The sequence below is a fragment of the Canis aureus genome, chromosome X (genome assembly GCF_053574225.1).
Source record: "Canis aureus isolate CA01 chromosome X, VMU_Caureus_v.1.0, whole genome shotgun sequence".
NCBI lineage: Eukaryota > Metazoa > Chordata > Mammalia > Carnivora > Canidae > Canis > Canis aureus.
In genome coordinates, this window is record NC_135649.1 from 79,188,367 (window position 1) to 79,206,884 (window position 18,518).

Below are 18,518 nucleotides of genomic sequence, written 5' to 3' on the forward strand. Positions count from 1 at the left end.
GGATACACATACACCCTGATATTTATAGCATCATTATCTACGGTAGCCAAACTGTGGAAAGAGTCCAAGTGTCCATCAACTAATAATGTCCATCAACTAATAATGGTATATATGTATATCAATCACACACTCACTGGGATAGTATTCAGCCATAAAAAATAATGAGAATCTTGCCATTTGCAACAATATGAATGGAACTAGAGAGTATTACGCTAAGCAAAATAAGTCAGTCAGAGAAAGACAAATACCGAATGATTTCACTCGTGTGGAATTTAAGAAATAAAACAAGCAAAGGGATAAAATAAAGAGGCAAACCAAGAAACAGACTCTTATCTATACAAACTGATGGTTGCCAGAGAGGAGGTGGGGTTGGTAGGGGGATAGGGATTAAGGAATATACTTGTGATGGGCATTGGGTGTTGTATGGAAGTGCTGAATCATTATATTGTACACTTTAATATAAAAGTAATATAATACATCTACATTTAGAGTAATTATTGATAGACAAGGACTTGGTAATATCATGTTACTGTTTAATGGCTATTTTGTATTTTCCTTATCCTTTCTTCCTCTCTTGCTGCCTTCCTTTGTGAATTGATGGTTTTCTATAGTAGTATGCTTTGATTCCTTTCTGTTTATCTTTTTTGTATCTAGGTTTTTGCTTTGTAGTTACCATGAGCCTCACATAAAACATCCTATAAAAAAAAACATCCTATAGATATAAGTTTTTAAAGTTGGTAACAACTTTGGTCACATACAAATACTCTACCCTTTTACTCCCCCCAACCTCATTTTATGTTTTTAATGTTCAGTTTACTTCTTTTTAAATTGTATATTCATTAACAAATTATTTTAGTTCTTATTATTTTTAGTACTTTTGTCCTTTACCTTTATCATCCATGGATGTTTCTTTTAGACCATGTTTTCCTGGGGCTCCTCAGAGTGGCTGTAGCTGGTTCACAAGCCACTACACGGTTTATAGTTGTGACCCAAGATCTGTATTTCTGTTATCCAACAGGCAGGTGCATGAGACTCCTCTCCCATCCCTTGGCTTGTGGGGGTAGGTTCCCCAACTCCTGGCCATCATGCTGACATCACTGCTCATGCTCATGTTGCTGTAATTTATTATTTTTTTCCTTTGTGTGTTTCACTGTCTTGTTTCTTTGTATATATCACAGGGGTTTTTTGTTGTTGTAGAATAATGGACATTGTTAATATTATAATGTGGCAGCTCTGGAAATCAAATTCTCACCCTTCCCCAGGGTTTGTTTGTTTGTTTAGACTTTTCTGAACTGATTTCATACTTGTGATCATTAAAGTCTATTCTCTTTGCTTAGTGGTTAGCTAGCGATTTGCCATAAACTTCTGGAACAAAGAAATACTACTTCCCCCCCAGTCTTTGAAAGTAGGTTCTTTTTTTTTTTTTTTTTTGAAGGTAGGTTCTGTATGTATATTAGCACCTTAAGTGGTAATACTCTTATCTTCACTACTCAACTAGGATGTTTACAACTCTGCCTTAGCCTTCACTTCTAACTTGCACAGAGCCTGATGATGAGCCAGGCATGTAGAACTTAGGGCCTTCTTGGGTCTTTTCTGAGAATGTGCTTAAGCCTTGGGCATATGTTTGGCCTTCTAGAGTCCCAGGAGTCTGTGGAACTTATCCAAACCCTTAGTCTCCAAACCATCTCACTCCCCAGTCTTTTCCCCGAAACTTTTCAGTTTGTCTATTGTTTAACCCAATTGTATGCCTTGGCCTAGGAGGCAAGGACTAATGCATTTACTTTTTATGTTTTCAGCAAGTGCTCACCCCACCCTTGGTAGCATTCTGAATCAGGCAAAAATGTTTGGTATCAAACACTGTTGAAAATGCAAGCCTGTTTATTAAGCAAGAATATATGGTTGGAGGCTTGGATTTGGAGGCCAGTAATAGTGTACAATTTAGTCATTCTCCCCCATTGCCTTAGGGGCTAGTACTTGATGAGTTTTCATTTTTTTAAATTTTTTTTAAGATTTTATTTATTTATTCATGAGAGACACACAGAGACACAGAGACACAGGCAGAGGGAGAAGCAGGCTCCATGCAGGGAGCCTGACATGGGACTCGATCCCGGGTCTCCAGGATCAAGCCCTGGGCTAAAGGCGGCGCTAAACCGCTGAGCCACCTGGGCTGCCCTTTGATGAGTTTTTAGACTTCATGGTGGCAGAGTATAGTAGGAAGGAATAAGCAACATAGAGTCTTCTGCTTTGCTACTTGGTTCATGTCAAAAAGGAACTGTAGAGCATGTAGTTCCTTACTGTAGTGAGGAAGGTGAACAGTCCGAGTATGGAAAGCATAATAAAGTACTGAAGGCCTGATGAGATAAGACTGACCTGACCTGTCAGCAAGTATGACTGCAAGCATATGCAGTGCAATTGTTTAGCTATTTATGCTCTTTCCAGTAGCACCCTCACAGAAGAGTGAAATTGATCACATTGTAGAAATCTTACCTTTAGGCAGACCTTGCCTTGAGTCTTATTAAGTACTTGCTTCTATTTGCTCCCTCTCTTTGTTGGACTTTCACATTGGTTGTCTTCTCAACACTGTATTCCAAACAGCCACATACTGTTATTTTATACACAAGGCTATTGTAAGCACTATTTTAACACTGTCTTTTTCCTTTTTTTAAGAGCTGGGGTGGAAAGGAAAATGGCTTTGGACTTGCAGAATGTTGCAGAGACTTGCATATGATGGTAAGTAACTCTCGGATATGGGTGTCTTTTGGCAGAGCTATGTGTAGTCTCTTTTTGAGCCTTACTTTACAATGAATATATGGTATATTAAGTTGCCACTTCAAATCAGGACCTTTGAGGAACCTGAGATCAACTAAGACCTAGCACATCTTGTCTAGAAATGCTTGGGCCCTCAATCTGCTGACACTAAGAAGAATCTCAAAAACAGTGTATGTTCATTCCCCAGCTCTTGACTAGGAAGCTGTATTTGGTGAATCCGTTTGAAAGTGTTGAAGTATCCCAGAAAGTGTATTTGTTTGTATTCTCTCACTGGAACCATTGGAACTCTGGGCAGTATGATGTGATTTTTAAGAATGGATGCTTGGGGAACAGTACGTGAGAGTCATTGAGAACTTAAAATGTTTTGTGTGTTTTCCATGTTTACCTCTCATGCCCTGTCTTGTTCATACCTTTCATCCATGCTTAGTTTACAAGGTTAGGCCATCCTCCCTTCCGCTTTGATATGTTGTTTTGGAACCACAATGCACAATTGGATTTGTTAAAAACAATTCTGTGCCAAGAAGCAACTATATTTTCCAGCAGATATTGCTGTTTTTGTCAGTTTATTGTGTATAGGACAAATACCTGCGATGAAATTTAGTAAATTTATCTTAGCAAGCCTTTTTCCCCTGGGAGAATGGTTCTTTTTCTGGTCAAAGAAAATAACAAATTAGAACAAATTGCTTTCTCACCTTGGTTGGTATACTTTCTTAGTGTGTATTATATAAATTAATACTGGGTAATATGGGAGGTAAGTGTTTATTTAATAATCAAAGCTACATAAATCTTAAAGAGTATTCAGTTCATGTGAAAATGACTTTATCTTAAAATTAAGTTGGTTAATAATTCTTAGCCTCCTTTTGTTTTTTTTAATAAATTTATTTTTATTGGTGTTCAATTTGTCAATATATAGAATAACACCCAGTGCTCATCCCGTCAGGTGCACCCCTCAGTGCCTGTCACCCAGTCACCCCCACCCCCCGCCCTCCTCCCCTTCCACCACCACTAGTTCGTTTCCAAGAGTTAGGAGTCCTTCATGTTCTGTCTCCCTTTCTGATATTTCCCACTTATTTTTTCTCCTTTCCCCTTTATTCGCTTTCACAATTTTTTATATTCCCCAAATGAATGAGACCATATAATGTTTTTCCTTCTCCGATTGATTTATTTCACTCAGCATAATACCCTCCAGTTCCATCCACGTTGAAGCAAATGGTGGGTATTTGTCGTTTCTAATGGCTGAGTAATATTCCATTGTATACATAGACCACAATTTCTTTATCCATTCATCTTTCGATGGACACCGAGGCTCCTTCCACAGTTTGGCTATTGTGGACATTGCTGCTATAAACATCGGGGTGCAGGTGTCCCGGAGTTTCACTGCATCTGTATCTTTGGGGTAAATCCCCAGGAGTGCAATTGCTGGGTCGTAGGGCAGGTCTATTTTTAATTCTTTGAGGAACCTCCACACAGTTTTCCAGAGTGGCTGCAGCAGTTCACATTCCCACCAACAGTGCAAGAGGGTTCCCTTTTCTCCGCATCCACTCCGACATTTGTTGTTTCCTGCCTTGCTAATTTTCCCCATTCTCACTGGTGTGAGGTGGTATCTCATTGTGGTTTTGATTTGTATTTCCCTGATGGCAAGTGATGCAGAGCATTTTCTCATGTGCTTGTTGGCCATGTCTATGTCTTCCTCTGTGAGATTTCTCTTCATGTCTTTTGCCCATTTCATGATTGGATTGTTTGTTTCTTTGGTGTTGAGTTTAATAAGTTCTTTATAGATCTTGGAAACTAGCCCTTTATCTGATATGTCATTTGCAAATATCAAATATCTCCTCCCATTCTGTGAGTTGTCTTTTAGTTTTGTTGACTGTATCCTTTGCTGTGCAAAAGCTTCTTATCTTGATGAAGTCCCAATAGTTCATTTTTGCTTTTGTTTCTTTTGCCTTCGTGGATGTATCTTGCAAGAAGTTACTGTGGCCGAGTTCAAAAAGGGTGTTGCCTGTGTTCTTCTCTAGGATTTTGATGGAATCTTGTCTCACATTTAGATCTTTCATCCATTTTGAGTTTATCTTTGTGTATGGTGCAAGAGAGGGGTCTAGTTTCATTCTTCTGCATGTGGATGTCCAATTTTCTCAGCACCATTTATTGAAGAGACTATCTTTTTTCCAGTGGATAGTCTTTCCTCCTTTGTCGAATATTAGTTCACCATAAAGTTGAGGGTCCACTTCTGGATTCTCTATTCTGTTCCATTGACCTATGTGTCTGTTTTTGTGCCAGTACCGCACTGTCTTGATGACCGCAGCTTTGTAGTACAACCTGAAATCTGGCATTGTGATGCCCCCAGATATGGTTTTCTTCTTTAAAATTCCCCTGGTTATTCAGGGTCTTTTCTGATTCCACACAAATCTTAAAATAATTTGTTCCAACTCTCTTAAGAAAGTCCATGGTATTTAGACAGGGATTGCATTAAACGTGTAAATTGCCCTGGGTAACATTGACATTTTCACAATATTCTTCCAATCCATGAGCATGGAATATTTTGCCATCTCTTTGTGTCTTCCTCAATTTCTTTCAGAAGTGTTCTATAGTTTTGAGGGTATAGATCCTTTCCCTCTTTGGTTAGGTTTATTCCTAGGTATCTTATGCTTTTGGGTGCAATTGTAAATGGGATTGACTCCTTAATTTCTCTTTCCTCAGTCTCGTTAGTGTATAGAAATGCCACTGACTTCTGGGCATTGATTTTGTATCCTGCCACACTGCCAAATTGCTCTATGAGTTCTAGCAATCTTGGGGTGGAGTCTTTTGGGTTTTCTATGTAGAGTATCATGTCATCGGCGAAGAGGAAGAGTTTTGACTTCCTCTTTGCCAATTTGAATGCCTTTTATTTCTTTCTGTTGTCTGATTGCTGAGGCTAGGACTTCTAGTACTATGTTAGCCTCCTTTTGTATATCACGCTTGTTTACCCCTTGGGCAAAACAGTATGATAAACTCCACTAGTTTTGTATAGTATCTGTTTTGGGCCCAGCCTATGTTAAGAAATCACACATCCTTTTATTTACTGATATTTGGTAATCAGTGAGACTTTGGAAAATACGATGTGTACTTTATTTTTTTAAATATTTTATATATTTATTCATGAGAGACAGAGAGAGGCAGAGACATACATAGGTAGAGGGAGAGGCAGGCTCCCCACAGGGAGACAGATGCAGGACTTGATCCTAGGACCCCGGGATCACAACCTGAGCCAGAGGCAGATGCTCAACCACTGAGCCACCCAGGCACCCTATGGTGTGTACTTTAGAAGGAAGTAGTATGTGGGCATGTTTTTTTTTATTGAAATAATTATTGTATATAATAATTCTCCATTTTCAGAGGCAGCCACTGCTACTGGTTTCTTTTAAGGATTCATTTTATTTTTATTTATTTCTTTTTTTAAGATAGTTTATTGGGATCCCTGGGTGGCGCAGCAGTTTGGCGCCTGCCTTTGGCCCAGGGCGTGATCCTGGAGACCTGGGATCGAATCCCACGTCAGGCTCCCGGTGCATGGAGCCTGCTTCTCCCTCTGCCTGTGTCTCTGCCTCTCTGTCTCTCTCTTTGTGACTATCATGAATAAATAAATAAAATCTTTATAAAAAAAGTTTATTTATTCACGAGAGACACAGAGGCAGAGGGAGAAGCAGCTCCCTGTGGAGCCTGATGCAGGACTCAGTCCCAGGATCATGACCTGAGCCAAAGGCAGATGCTCAACTGCTGAGTCCATAAGGATTCATTTTAATGGGCATGCTGTTGTGGTCTCAGTTTTGTTTTTGCTTTTCTAGAGTTAAAGAGGATTTGTTGTAAGGATTTGGTCCATATTGACCTGGTATTTACCTGTACAGAAAAGCATTTGATACCACAGAAAGTGGTGTAGAATGGTATAAAGAGATTATTTGAAGAATTAAGAAGATACACCACCGAAGCATAGTTTGAATAAAATATTTCAGAAGGCAGTGATATAAACTAAGTCTCCATAAGAATGTTCTTTTCCATTCCCAAGTTGGTACCTAGACCCTTGTATTTATCCTCCATCCTTTCTTGGATTCTTATTCATTATTGCTTGGCAGACTTACCTGTCTTTTTTCTCTTGAGAATAGCTACAGAATTGATCTCTTGGAAGAAAGGGCAGCAGATAACTTATAAGTAAGAAATATGAAGGCTTTTGGAGCTCTGGGCTGCATCCTCCTGATTCTGTGTTGTTAAAAGACATCTGAGCTCTACTAAGACGAGTGAAGGCACTATACCTGCTGACAGCAGTGCTCCTCCTGCTGCTATAATGAGTTGGACAAATGGTTAGGACTTTGAAGGAAGATTTGGGGAAAAGATGGTATCTGATTCTTTTATGTGCTTTATACACAGAAATACCCACCCAGTGCAACTACACTACACTTTGAATTCTATGCAGACCCTGGGGCCGAGGTCAAAATCGAGAAAAGGGTGAGTCTCATTCAGACTTGTTCTGATAGAGTCTGTGATGTACTATAACTGGAGTTTACTTCTAGGACTCCTCAGTTAAATGAGGGGGAATGGTTTCGAGCTGCATTGCTGCCCTACCCAGCTAAATATACATAGCAGCTTCTCAGGAGTAAACTATTCATTGTATGCTCAGTTCTGACGGGTTTGGATATTACTTATGTTGGAGTGCTAAGAGACAGGACTCCCGATGAGGCGTTGTCATGACTTACACATTTTTCTCAGTCTCAGTTGAGAATTCCAACATTTAGTGTAATTGGATAGTGCTAACTCAATTTTCTCTATTTAAGTCAGTTTGTTAGGGTTACAGACAGGGTTCTGCTTCAATTATCTAGTCCTTCATATTCTTTGAGGAGATACTAAAATTCAGTTTTGTTTTAAAAGTAGCTTAGTGAATAAGATCTTTTCTTCTACCTACAGCATAATAAATCTTTATAGATGAATGGTGCCTTGAAAACAGCTGCAGTGCATATCTAGAATGGAAACCATTTTCATGGATTTGGTCTTTGCTATGAAGGTTAAAAGGGGATAAGGAAAGAGGCAATAGATAAATATAGAGAACAAACTGGTGGCTGCTAGAGTGGAGGTGGGTAGAGGGATGGGGTGAAATAAATGAGATTAAGAGTACACTTACTTACCTGATGAGCACTGGGTGATGTGTGGAAGTGCTAAGTCATTATACTGTACACTTGAAACAAATATAACAGTGTATGTTAATTATACTTAAATAACTTTAAAAAGGGCTAAGGAATATTAAATGTGTCTGTGCATTATATTTTGATATTATCTTCAAAGAAGCTTGTATATAAAATGGGTATTTTGGGGAACTCTAAAGTTACCTTTTTTTTTTTTTTTTTAAGAGCACTCAGGCTTCAGCCTACAGTGACATCTTGGTTTTCAGACAGCTCCCTTGCAGTCTTATGGTAAGGGAAGCTAAGGTATTACAGTGACTTCTAACAACTCCTGTCTTTTTAATTTCAGACAACTAGTAACACACTACATTATATTCACATAGAGCAACTTGACAAGGTAAGAGGAATCTTTGACTATTGGCTCGTTTCCTAACATTCAGCTTACTTTTTGTTCCTAACCCATTTTTTTTCTAATGTAGATTTCAGAAAGCCCTTCTGAAATCATGGAATCTCTTACCAAAATGTACAGCATTCCTAAGGATAAGCAGGTATGATAGGTCCTAATATTTATCTAAAGTGTGTGGTGGCTATCCATGTAGATTGATATGTGCTCGGCTGGGAGACAGCATATCAAAAGAAAGGAGTCAGATCATGAGTAAATTAGTTTTTGTGAGTCTTTGTTTCCTCAGCGTCTATAAGGCCAACACCTACTAACTTCCTACGTAGATTCTTGTGAGAGTTTGAGGAAAACATAAGAACTGCCTTACTCACTGTGTGAATCTAGTAAATGTTAGTATCTTAACACTTACATACCAAAGAAGAAAATGTTTAGTTGTGTTTTTTTCTGTTCGTTGTTATGGTGATAAAATATTTTATTTGATTAGTAACAATCAGAACTCTTGCCAGATGTCTTCAGTTTGTTGCCTATCAGTATAGTGATACTTCTTGGCTTATGTTGGGATATTGGAATTTCCTGAGCCTGTGTTTTGCGGCTTATTTTGTCAGCTAGCCTCAGAGTACAACTGTTCTGTTTGACACCTTAACAAATAGCAATAGTAAACCATTTTACCAAATATCTCAATAATAGGTAAGATTTAGCCCTCAAAAAGTACATTCACTGTTTTCATTGGTTTCCTAATTTAGGTCTTATATTCCTACAGATGCTGTTATTTACGCACATACGGCTGGCCCATGGCTTTTCTAATCACAGGAAACGATTGCAAGCTGTTCAAGCCAGGCTGCATGCAATATCTATATTAGGTAAGATAATAACACTATAATTAACAGGCCCTGATTAGGTAATTTAGACATGATTTCCTTTGCATTTCATCTGTCTTTGTTGCTGTGAGGCTTTATTGTAGTTACCTAGGTGGCAAGTTAAATTGTAAAATTGCCTGTATTTCTAATGTTCACCATCTTCATCATTCTTGAGCTTCTTAATGTTGTATTAGAAAAAGATATAATACTTACAGACATAATCACTTGGGTTTAGTCTTGATTTTGGCCCTTTTTCTTTTAAATGAGTGTTCAGGTAGTTCTTTCCTGGCCCCTGTTCTTCCTCTTGCCATTTCATCTTCCTCTTCTGACCTGTCAGTGGTATAATTTTGAAGGTAGAAGGTATTCATTCAGAAGTCAATACTGTGCATTTTATTTTTGAGTGGTAGAATGGAAAGGACACTGGTTTTGGAGTCAGTCCTAGGCTCTCAGCCAGATTCTGCAGATGATTAGCTACATGTTTGTGCTTTTGGCCTATTTCTTCATTTAATATTGGGATACCACTCATCTTATAGACTGATACAAGGATTAAATGAAAACTTGTAAAGCACCTCACACAGGGTAGGCACATAGAAGGTATAAAATGGTAGCTGCTGTTAATATTACCAGCTTTAGTTATGTTATTACTTGTTTATCTCCTCTTTTAAACTATGATTTCCTTGAAGTAAAATTCATACTCTTCTTTTTGTACTCACACTTAGTATAACTTGTGGCATATTAGTGAGTGCATGTTTGTTAAACTAAATGAGTGTGTTCAAATCCATGTCTACTATTCTGTGTGGGATTCATTGCAAGTCAATTACACTCATTCTTAACTTGTACTCCACAGTGTCATACAAGTTTCTGACTTGGTCTGCAATAATCCAAAATTCTGTTCTTTTCAGCCTGTAATAAGTGTTTCCAGTGAAAAACAGAAGCACATGAAGAGGCTAAAATGGAAGTCTATATCTAAGACATAATAAGTTATTGTATCAAGTAGTGATATTATAAAAATCTAATTCTTCACTTTCTCTTCATACTTCCATTTCCAAATATCCTTGGTCATGGCAATCAGTACTAATATAATAATAGGAGAATCTGTCCGTTTGGAAGGTATTTAGGGCTTACCACCATATTTGATTGGTCCTCTAGAATTCAGTGATTCTGCCCTCCAATGCTGGGTAGAAGGGAATCTTTTCCCAGAACCAGTAGGTGCTAAAAGGTTTGTCACCAGGCAGTGGCTTGACCACTGCCTTCTTGCCTAAAGTGTTTATTTCTCCTTTTGCAGTGTATTCCAATGCCTTGCAGGAGTCAGCAAACAGTATCTTGTATAATGGGTTGATAGAGGAGTTGGTAGATGTCCTTCAGATAACAGATAAGCAGCTTATGGTAAGTATTAATATTCACCTATGTATGTCAGGCTCATATATATTTATTTTTCTTTTGGTTTTTCCCAGGGGCTTAGCTCTTTTACTTCTTCCTCTTGGGATATTTAGCTGCAGAGTTAACAAGTGCTGGAATTTCAGTGTTATTCTCAATAGACCTCCATCTATTCCAAACTGTTACCAGCAGAAGGACTTAAATTTTGAGTTCTAGCAACTTGGTTCATTTATCTACTTTTAAAAAAAGATTTATTTTGTTGATTTATTTTAGAGAGAGTGAATGGGGGGAAGGACAAAGGGAGAGGATTTCAAGCAGATTCTGTGCTGAGCATGGAGCCTCAACCTTAAGACCCTGAGATCATGACCTGAGCCGAAATCAAGACTTGGGCACTTAACTGACTAAGCCACCCAGGCACCCCAGTCATCTATTTCTTATTTAACACATCACATGTTTACCTTCCATCTTCATAGGAGATTAAAGCCGCTTCTTTACGAACATTAACATCAATTGTCCACTTGGAGAGAACTCCCAAACTCAGCAGTATTATTGACTGTACTGGAACTGCCTCTTACCATGGATTTTTGCCTGTACTTGTGCGGAACTGTATCCAGGCCATGATTGGTAAGTTTTGATGGTGGTTATTTTAGGTAACAAGAAGAACTTCACCCTTGCTTATCGGTCTTCGTTTAACATCTTGCCATCTTAACATCAAATTTTAGCTTGCTCTCTTTTTCTTTCTCTCCCAACCTCCCATATAGATCCTTCCATGGATCCATATCCTCACCAGTTTGCCACTGCTCTCTTCTCTTTTTTATACCATCTGGCCAGCTACGATGCTGGTGGTGAAGCCTTGGTCTCCTGTGGAATGATGGAAGCCTTATTGAAGGTGCTCTGCTTTTTAAAAATATATATATTTATGGGGAAATCAACTAAGAGCAAGTATAGAGTTATAAGTTTGGAATGGTTTACAGTGAGAGCAGATAACATAGTCAAGTCTATCCAGAAAATGTTATTCTTAATTTTTCTAGTTTTGCATTCTGGGTATCTATCTCATTAACAACTTTTAAGAGCAGCTATCTCCATTATTAAGAATTGGTCATAGTCTAGAATGATCTGAGAGTCAGGAGGCTCTGGGTACTAGTCAAGACTAGCCATATCTTATCATGACCTTATTAGGCTGTCACCCTAAAGAAAATACCATTAAGGTAATAGGTTTTACTGTGTGCTTGGCCCTGGACACCAGCTTTTTTATCCCTGAATATTTTATTTAATACTGAAAGGTAATTTTTTTAAGGTCTCCATTATCTCAGGAGGTTGTGTCCCAGAAGTGATAGAGCTATTTATTATTTGACAACACCTGTTTTTTTTTTCTCCCGCACTATACTTGGCTCCCTGAGACCCTAGACTGCATGTTTCCAAGAGAGTACATTATTCAGTTTTGTGTCTTTTCATTTTATTGGCTTTGTCTCTTTTTCTCTCCTTGATAGGTCATAAAGTTTCTTGGCGATGAACAGGACCAGATAACATTTGTCACCAGAGCCGTCAGAGTGGTTGACCTCATCACCAACCTGGACATGGCAGCTTTTCAATCCCATAGTGGACTTTCTATCTTCATTTATAGACTTGAGGTATTATTATACAAGGAGCACTTTGAATAGACATACACCATGAGAGCTGAGCCTAGGAAGTATTCTAATAAACCTAAAGAGCCATCTTAGCCTTTTTCTGTTTTTAGAAAACAGTTTTGTAATCTGCCTGCGACATCCTTTCATTATAATTATTTTTAATTCCTGATACATATGTAAAATTTTCTTAACTGCTTTTCCCTTGATTGTAGCATGAAGTTGATTTGTGTCGAAAAGAATGTCCATTTGTGATCAAGCCAAAGATCCAGAGACCCAGTACTACACAAGAAGGAGAAGAAATGGAAACTGATATGGATGGTAATTACAGCTACTAAGTCAATATTTTGGTGCTTGACATTTTCCTATAATCCAACCCCAGTTTTCATTCTTCCTCCTTATAAATTCCAAAGTGCACAAATGATTTGAGCACGTATTTTCAGCAACAAAACAGTGTTTTTCTTCGTAAGTGATTTGTGTGTTGTTTTTCATGAGGATAATTATAAAAGAGGGAGGCACAAGTTGTTGGGAATAGAGAAGGAAGGTGAAGCAGATGGTGGAGCTGCAGTAAAGCCCCGCAGTCACTCTATGGGATGTTAATCTGTTTTATTTCAAGACTTAATAGCTATTTTCTACGTATTGGTTCATTATCTTCTTATTTCCGCTAAAATGTAAGCTCCATGAGATCAGGGTACTGTTTTGTTCACTGCTCTATCTTCAACAGTGCCTGATATATCGTAGGTGTTTAAATATGTGTTTGGGAAAGATAAGGAGAATGCAGACTCTAAAATGGGACCTTATAAAACTGTTGGGCTATTTCGAGAAGGAAGAAGAGAGGTGAAGAAGTTGTTGAATAGGGAGCATATTTTAAATCATAAAGTCAAAAAGCTTAGATGACCAGATGTTCTTAATCTCTAGGTGCATCCTTATGTGTGTCCTTTTTTTAAAAAAAAAAAAATCTCCCTGAACACCCCCCCCCATGCATGGTTCATGATAATAGTAATTAAAAAAACTATTCCCCAAAACAACTTCCTCAGTTTAAATTCTTATCTTGATGACCCAGGGTGTCATTACATAAATCTGTTATCATGCTTATTTATAACAAAGGTACTAGAATTTATAATGCTTTAATTCTTGACACTTCGTGCTATAGGTTGCTTTCCTTTTTTTTCTGTTATTTTTCCTGAAGAGTTATTTACATGCATTGCTATCCCTAGAAATCCCTTTACCCAATTTCTGTCTCTGGTTTATTGTGGGCAAGCTGGCATTTGAGTTAATGGGTGAGATCCCAGAGTGTTGATTAAAATGTGACATCTGCTAAATAGAAGATTATTTAAAAGCCTCATTGTTTATTATAAATCAGTGGTTGTCAAACTTTGAGTATGCATAAGAATAAAAGTGTTTGCTAAAGATGTAGACCCTGGGAGCGCCAGGGTTTCAGTTGGTTAACCATCCAACTCTTTTTTTTTTTTTTTAATTTTTTTATTTATTTATGATCGAGAGAGAGAGAGAGAGAGGCAGAGACATAGGCAGAGGGAGAAGCAGGCTCCATGCACCGGGAACCCGACGTGGGATTCGATCCCAGGCCTCCAGGATCGCGCCCTGGGCCAAAGGCAGGCGCTAAACCGCTGCGCCACCCAGGGATCCCACCATCCAACTCTTAATTTCAGCTAAGGTCATGATCTCGGGGTCATGAGATTGAGTACCATGTCAGGCAGGCTATGCGCTCAGTGCAGTCGGCTTGAGATTCTCTACCTCTACCTCTACTTCGTGCACTCACGCATGTGCACTCTCTCTCTTAAATAAGATAAATAAATAAAAATTTTTTAAAGTTGTAGACCCCATCTGCAATGTTTAATTCAATAAGTAAGTCCAGGAAATCCACATTTAAAAGAATTTTTTTAAGATTTTATTTATTTAGGGATACCTGGGTGGCCTTTGGCTCAGGGCATGATCCTGGTCCAGGGATAGAGTCCCACATCAGGCTCCCTGCGAGGAGTCTGCTTCTCCCTCTGCCTATGTCTCTGCCTCTCTCTGTCTCTCATGAATAAATAAATAAAATATTTTTTTAAAAAGATTTTACTTATTTAGAGAGAGACTGTATGCAAGTGGGGGGGAGGCGGGGAATAACAGGGAGAGAGACCATCTCAAGCAGAATCCCCACTGTGTACAGAGCCCTACCTGGGGCTGATCCCACAACCCTGGGATTGTGACCTGAGCTGAAATTAAGAGTCAGACAGTTAACCAAAGTGAGGCACCCAGGCACCTCAGGAAATCCACATTTTTAACAACCAATCCAGGTGATTCTGATGTATTTGTAGAGAAAATTTTATATTCAATTAAAATAAATGGGTTACAAAACCATGAGTTTGTGCTTCTTGTATATAAGTAGGCACAGGTATATAGGTTTGTATATGGATAAAAATATTGGAAGAAAGTATTTCAAAATGCAAACAAGGGTTTATTACTAGTGGAACTTTATTATATTTTACAATTTGTAAGAAGTAATTATGTATCTTGTACTTCATTAAAATTACAAAAAGCTCTACCTACTACTGTCTGCTACCCACCAATAGTGTGTGAAATTGTGTGTTTTACTTAACCACTGTTTTTCCTCCCACATTTGGTGGATGAAAAATATTGAAGGGGATTTCTTTTGAAGACTAATTTGCATGTCTTAGATACTAATGATGTTAAATACCTTTTTGTTTGTTTTGTGGCAAGCTTACATTCTTATTTTGGGTTTTAATATAATCTGTCACCATATTTGTATCATTTATCTCAATAAATTTCTCAACTGTACTTTTGGTGGTGCTTTTATTCTAACTAGTTTCTTTATCATAACTTTTACTTTAGTTGCAGATGTGACTATGGAAAGTAGTCCAGGCTCATCTGTCTCTGTGGAACACCGGCTAGATGTTGAATTAAGGGCATCAAGTTCTAGCAGCAGCGCTAGCATCTCTTCTGGCTCTGGTCCTGGCCCCCGTCCTGGTGGGTAGACAAGTAGATACAGTCTTATATACTGAATTACTAAACTAGTCAAGAAGGTGCTTTGGGAGCAGCTTTAGTGGTACATTTGGAGGTTTGCTTCTTAGGACTATGTTACCTTGCCACTAACATTTATTTCATAGTTTTCTAACTGTTTGCACATCGATTATTTTATCAAAGCAGCCATGTCAGAGAGCAGATAATATCTAAAACAGGAACTGAGGATCAGAGAGTTAATCTTTTTACTTTGTACTATTACATGAGTCTCTTTTCATTGTAGTATTAGTTTTGTATAGTCCTTGGTGATTTATTTTCCCAATTTCAAAGCTTAGTAGTAACTATTCTTACCAGCATCCAGAAGTCTCACTTTGAACATCTGCTAGTGTTGATATAGTGTATATGCATCTCTTAAAAATTTGTTTTATGTGCCTGCTTATTGTGGTCTAATGGTGAATCCTCCATCTTTCTCCCTTGCTTAGGAGTCCAGTGTATTCCACAAAGAGCAGCACTTCTCAAATCCATGTTGAATTTCCTCAAGAAGGCCATTCAAGACCCTGCTTTCTCAGATGGCATACGACATGGTATTTGATTTTGCATTTTCTTGATGGATATTTGACTCTCTCCAAAGATTAGTCCTTTTGATTCTTTCTGATGCTACTCTTTTTTTTATAAGACAGGCTTAAGAAAAGGCATGCCATTTTGAATAGCTTTTAGTCATTTAGTGTCACTTTTTCCTAGACCTAAGGATTCTCTAGGTATTTTCATAATGATTAACCTATTTTTTTCCTTTTTCAGCTTTTGACTCTGTGCTCACTTCCAGCCTGCTACTCCACTTTGTGTCTATATTCTTTTGTTCTAGTCTAAACCATTAGACTAGAATCAACACAGGAGTTTACCACAGTAGTGGTATATGCAGTATATTGCTCCCATCAAACTATTGCTAGACTGATCATATTCTCCTTGATGTTCTCTTTTCTTTTCTCTTAGTGATGGACGGTTCTCTCCCTACCTCCCTGAAGCACATCATCAGTAATGCAGAATATTATGGCCCATCACTCTTCCTTCTAGGTAAGTGGTATTGATAGTTGGTTATACCAAGCTGAAATAACCTGGCAGAGTTCTCTGTATATTTTTATACCCTTTTAGAGTTTTACTATCCACATTCATCCGCTGTGTTATTATGTATCTTTCTAGTTGGTGATGAAATAGAGAAAGGTCAGAATTCGGTTTCAAATATCCATTTCTTGAATGCCAAATATACCTTCTATACACAGTATATTATAAATCATTTGTGATAAGTAATATTGTACATTTGTTCTGTACTTAACATTGCAAATGTAATAAGTATGTCTTTATTCAATGGTAGTTCCTAATCTTGATCTGGAAAATTCAGTAAGAATGGTTTCCAGTCTTAGAACTGAATGTCAGACCCACAAACTATAATATAGAAAATTGTTTCTCTCTTTTGAAAATGCAGCTTTGGAAGCTGTGGGTACTTTGTAATTATTTGTAAAAACATCTTTGCAATTTTAGGTTGGCGATACTCTGAGTATTGCTGTTGTTAAAACTTTGTTTTTATTAATAGGCATTTATTGAGTGCCATACATATGCAGGACAATGTTTGAGATACGTAGGCTTTTAGAATTCCCTTTAAAACTAAAGGAATGTGGGGATCCCTGGGTGGCGCAGCGGTTTGGCGCCTGCCTTTGGCCCAGGGCACGATCCTGGAGACCCGGGATCGAGTCCCACGTCGGGCTCCCGGTGCATGGAGCCTGCTTCTCCCTCTACCTGTGTCTCTGCCTCTCTCTCTCTCTCTCTCTCTCTCTCTCTCTGTGTGACTATCATAAATAAATAAAAATTTAAAAAAAAAACTAAAGGAATGTAATAGGAAGTGTGGAAATAAAGAAAACCTCCTTATACCAGTGGCACATGTTCTTTTAATACTTTGGGATGTCTGGAGGGGGAGTAGTTTTGGCTACTACAGTTTAGGTACTTGTCCTCTTGCTGAAGTAAATTTGAGTTTTTATATTTTAAGTTTATATCCTGTGACCTTGCTTAGTAGTTCATACTTTTTAAAATTTCTTAAGATATTCTGTATAGTCTTCTCATTTACAAATAGTTCTTTTTTTAATAATTGTTTTGCTTTTTGTGTCTTACTGCATTGGCAAAGATTTCCAATACAATGCCAAATAGAGGTGGTAAGAATGGACCTCTTTGCTTTGCTCCTGAACTCAGAGGAAGACATTCAGTATTTCACCATTAAGTCAAGATACAGGGAAGAAGGATGACTCTCTCTGGGAAAAAGCTCCAGAACACAGAAAAGCAAGTGCACAGGCATCTTATACAGGAGAAGTTTAAAGGAAGCAGTAAGAGGACATGTGTACATACGGGGTGGGGGCAGGGAGCAGGTGAGCCTTCAGAATGACGCAGGAAGCCAGAAATGAGACTTCAAGTGCTAAAGTAAATATCAGTGGAGGTCAGAACTCCTTCTCTAGAGTCTTAATTCATCCCTGCTATTTGAATTAGCATAGTAACCTTCCTGGTTTCCTGTAAATAAACTTATACTTGAGAGAGACCAAATTTGCAAAGCCAACTCAAAATAATTAGGCCAACAATTATTATTGTATGATATTGTATAAATGATAGTGTAGAATTTTTCACCCTAGACAGGAGACAGGAAAAGAAATTAATGGGGGTCTGAGAATCTGTTATAGTTGGCTGTTTGGTTTGTTGTTTTATTTGTTGGAACTATTCAGGATACCTTACCTGTAGTACTGACCCACATGCAGCAGGAAGTCCCCTTTAAGATACACACACCACCTTAAAATAATAGTAGTTTATCAAAAAAAAAGTAGTTTAATGTTAATCTGTGTTTTTTAATATTCATTGATTGATTTGAGAGAGAATGCACACAAGCAGAGGGTAGAGCCGGGGAGGGGGATCTCAAGCAGACTCTGTTCAGCATGGATCCCAACACAAGGCTTGATCTCATGACTCCCAAGATTGTGGCCAAAACCAAGAGTCCGATGCTCAACTGATTGAGCCATCCAGGCGCCCCCAGTCTTTTTACCAACTATAGCAACTAGACTGCTTTGTTCTTCATGGAGGGCTTGCTTCTAAGGTTTGAGCTGTTTAGTTAATGTAGTTGGCCAGGAGTTGTGCCATTATTTGGGTAGCCTCTATGTGTCTACGTCACAGAATTAAAAACACCTAATCTTGGACCAAAGATGGTGATGGCAGCCCAATATAAAAGACAAAAAAAATGGCTCAGTGCTCCCTTTTGTGGCAAGACTTGATGAACAAGCTAGATATTCTGGTTGGATCTAGGGTACCTGGATACTAAATATCCACAGAACACAGG

The 18,518-nt window shown here is 38.2% G+C and overlaps 1 protein-coding gene across 16 annotated transcripts in view; it reads left to right on the plus strand.

The window, feature by feature from the left end:
- HUWE1 (HECT, UBA and WWE domain containing E3 ubiquitin protein ligase 1) overlaps positions 1-18,518 on the plus strand; it is a 172,454-nt gene that overhangs the window by 68,897 nt on the left and 85,039 nt on the right. For all 16 annotated transcript variants that reach the window (XM_077887718.1, XM_077887705.1, XM_077887712.1 and 13 more), the window contains 13 exons: positions 2,668-2,730; positions 7,165-7,242; positions 8,260-8,307; positions 8,390-8,458; positions 9,071-9,170; positions 10,453-10,553; positions 11,018-11,168; positions 11,306-11,433; positions 12,035-12,175; positions 12,385-12,490; positions 15,026-15,160; positions 15,637-15,738; positions 16,145-16,225. In XM_077887718.1, the coding sequence (XP_077743844.1) occupies positions 2,668-2,730; positions 7,165-7,242; positions 8,260-8,307; positions 8,390-8,458; positions 9,071-9,170; positions 10,453-10,553; positions 11,018-11,168; positions 11,306-11,433; positions 12,035-12,175; positions 12,385-12,490; positions 15,026-15,160; positions 15,637-15,738; positions 16,145-16,225 (1,303 nt within the window). The remainder of the gene's footprint in view (positions 1-2,667; positions 2,731-7,164; positions 7,243-8,259; positions 8,308-8,389; positions 8,459-9,070; positions 9,171-10,452; positions 10,554-11,017; positions 11,169-11,305; positions 11,434-12,034; positions 12,176-12,384; positions 12,491-15,025; positions 15,161-15,636; positions 15,739-16,144; positions 16,226-18,518) is intronic.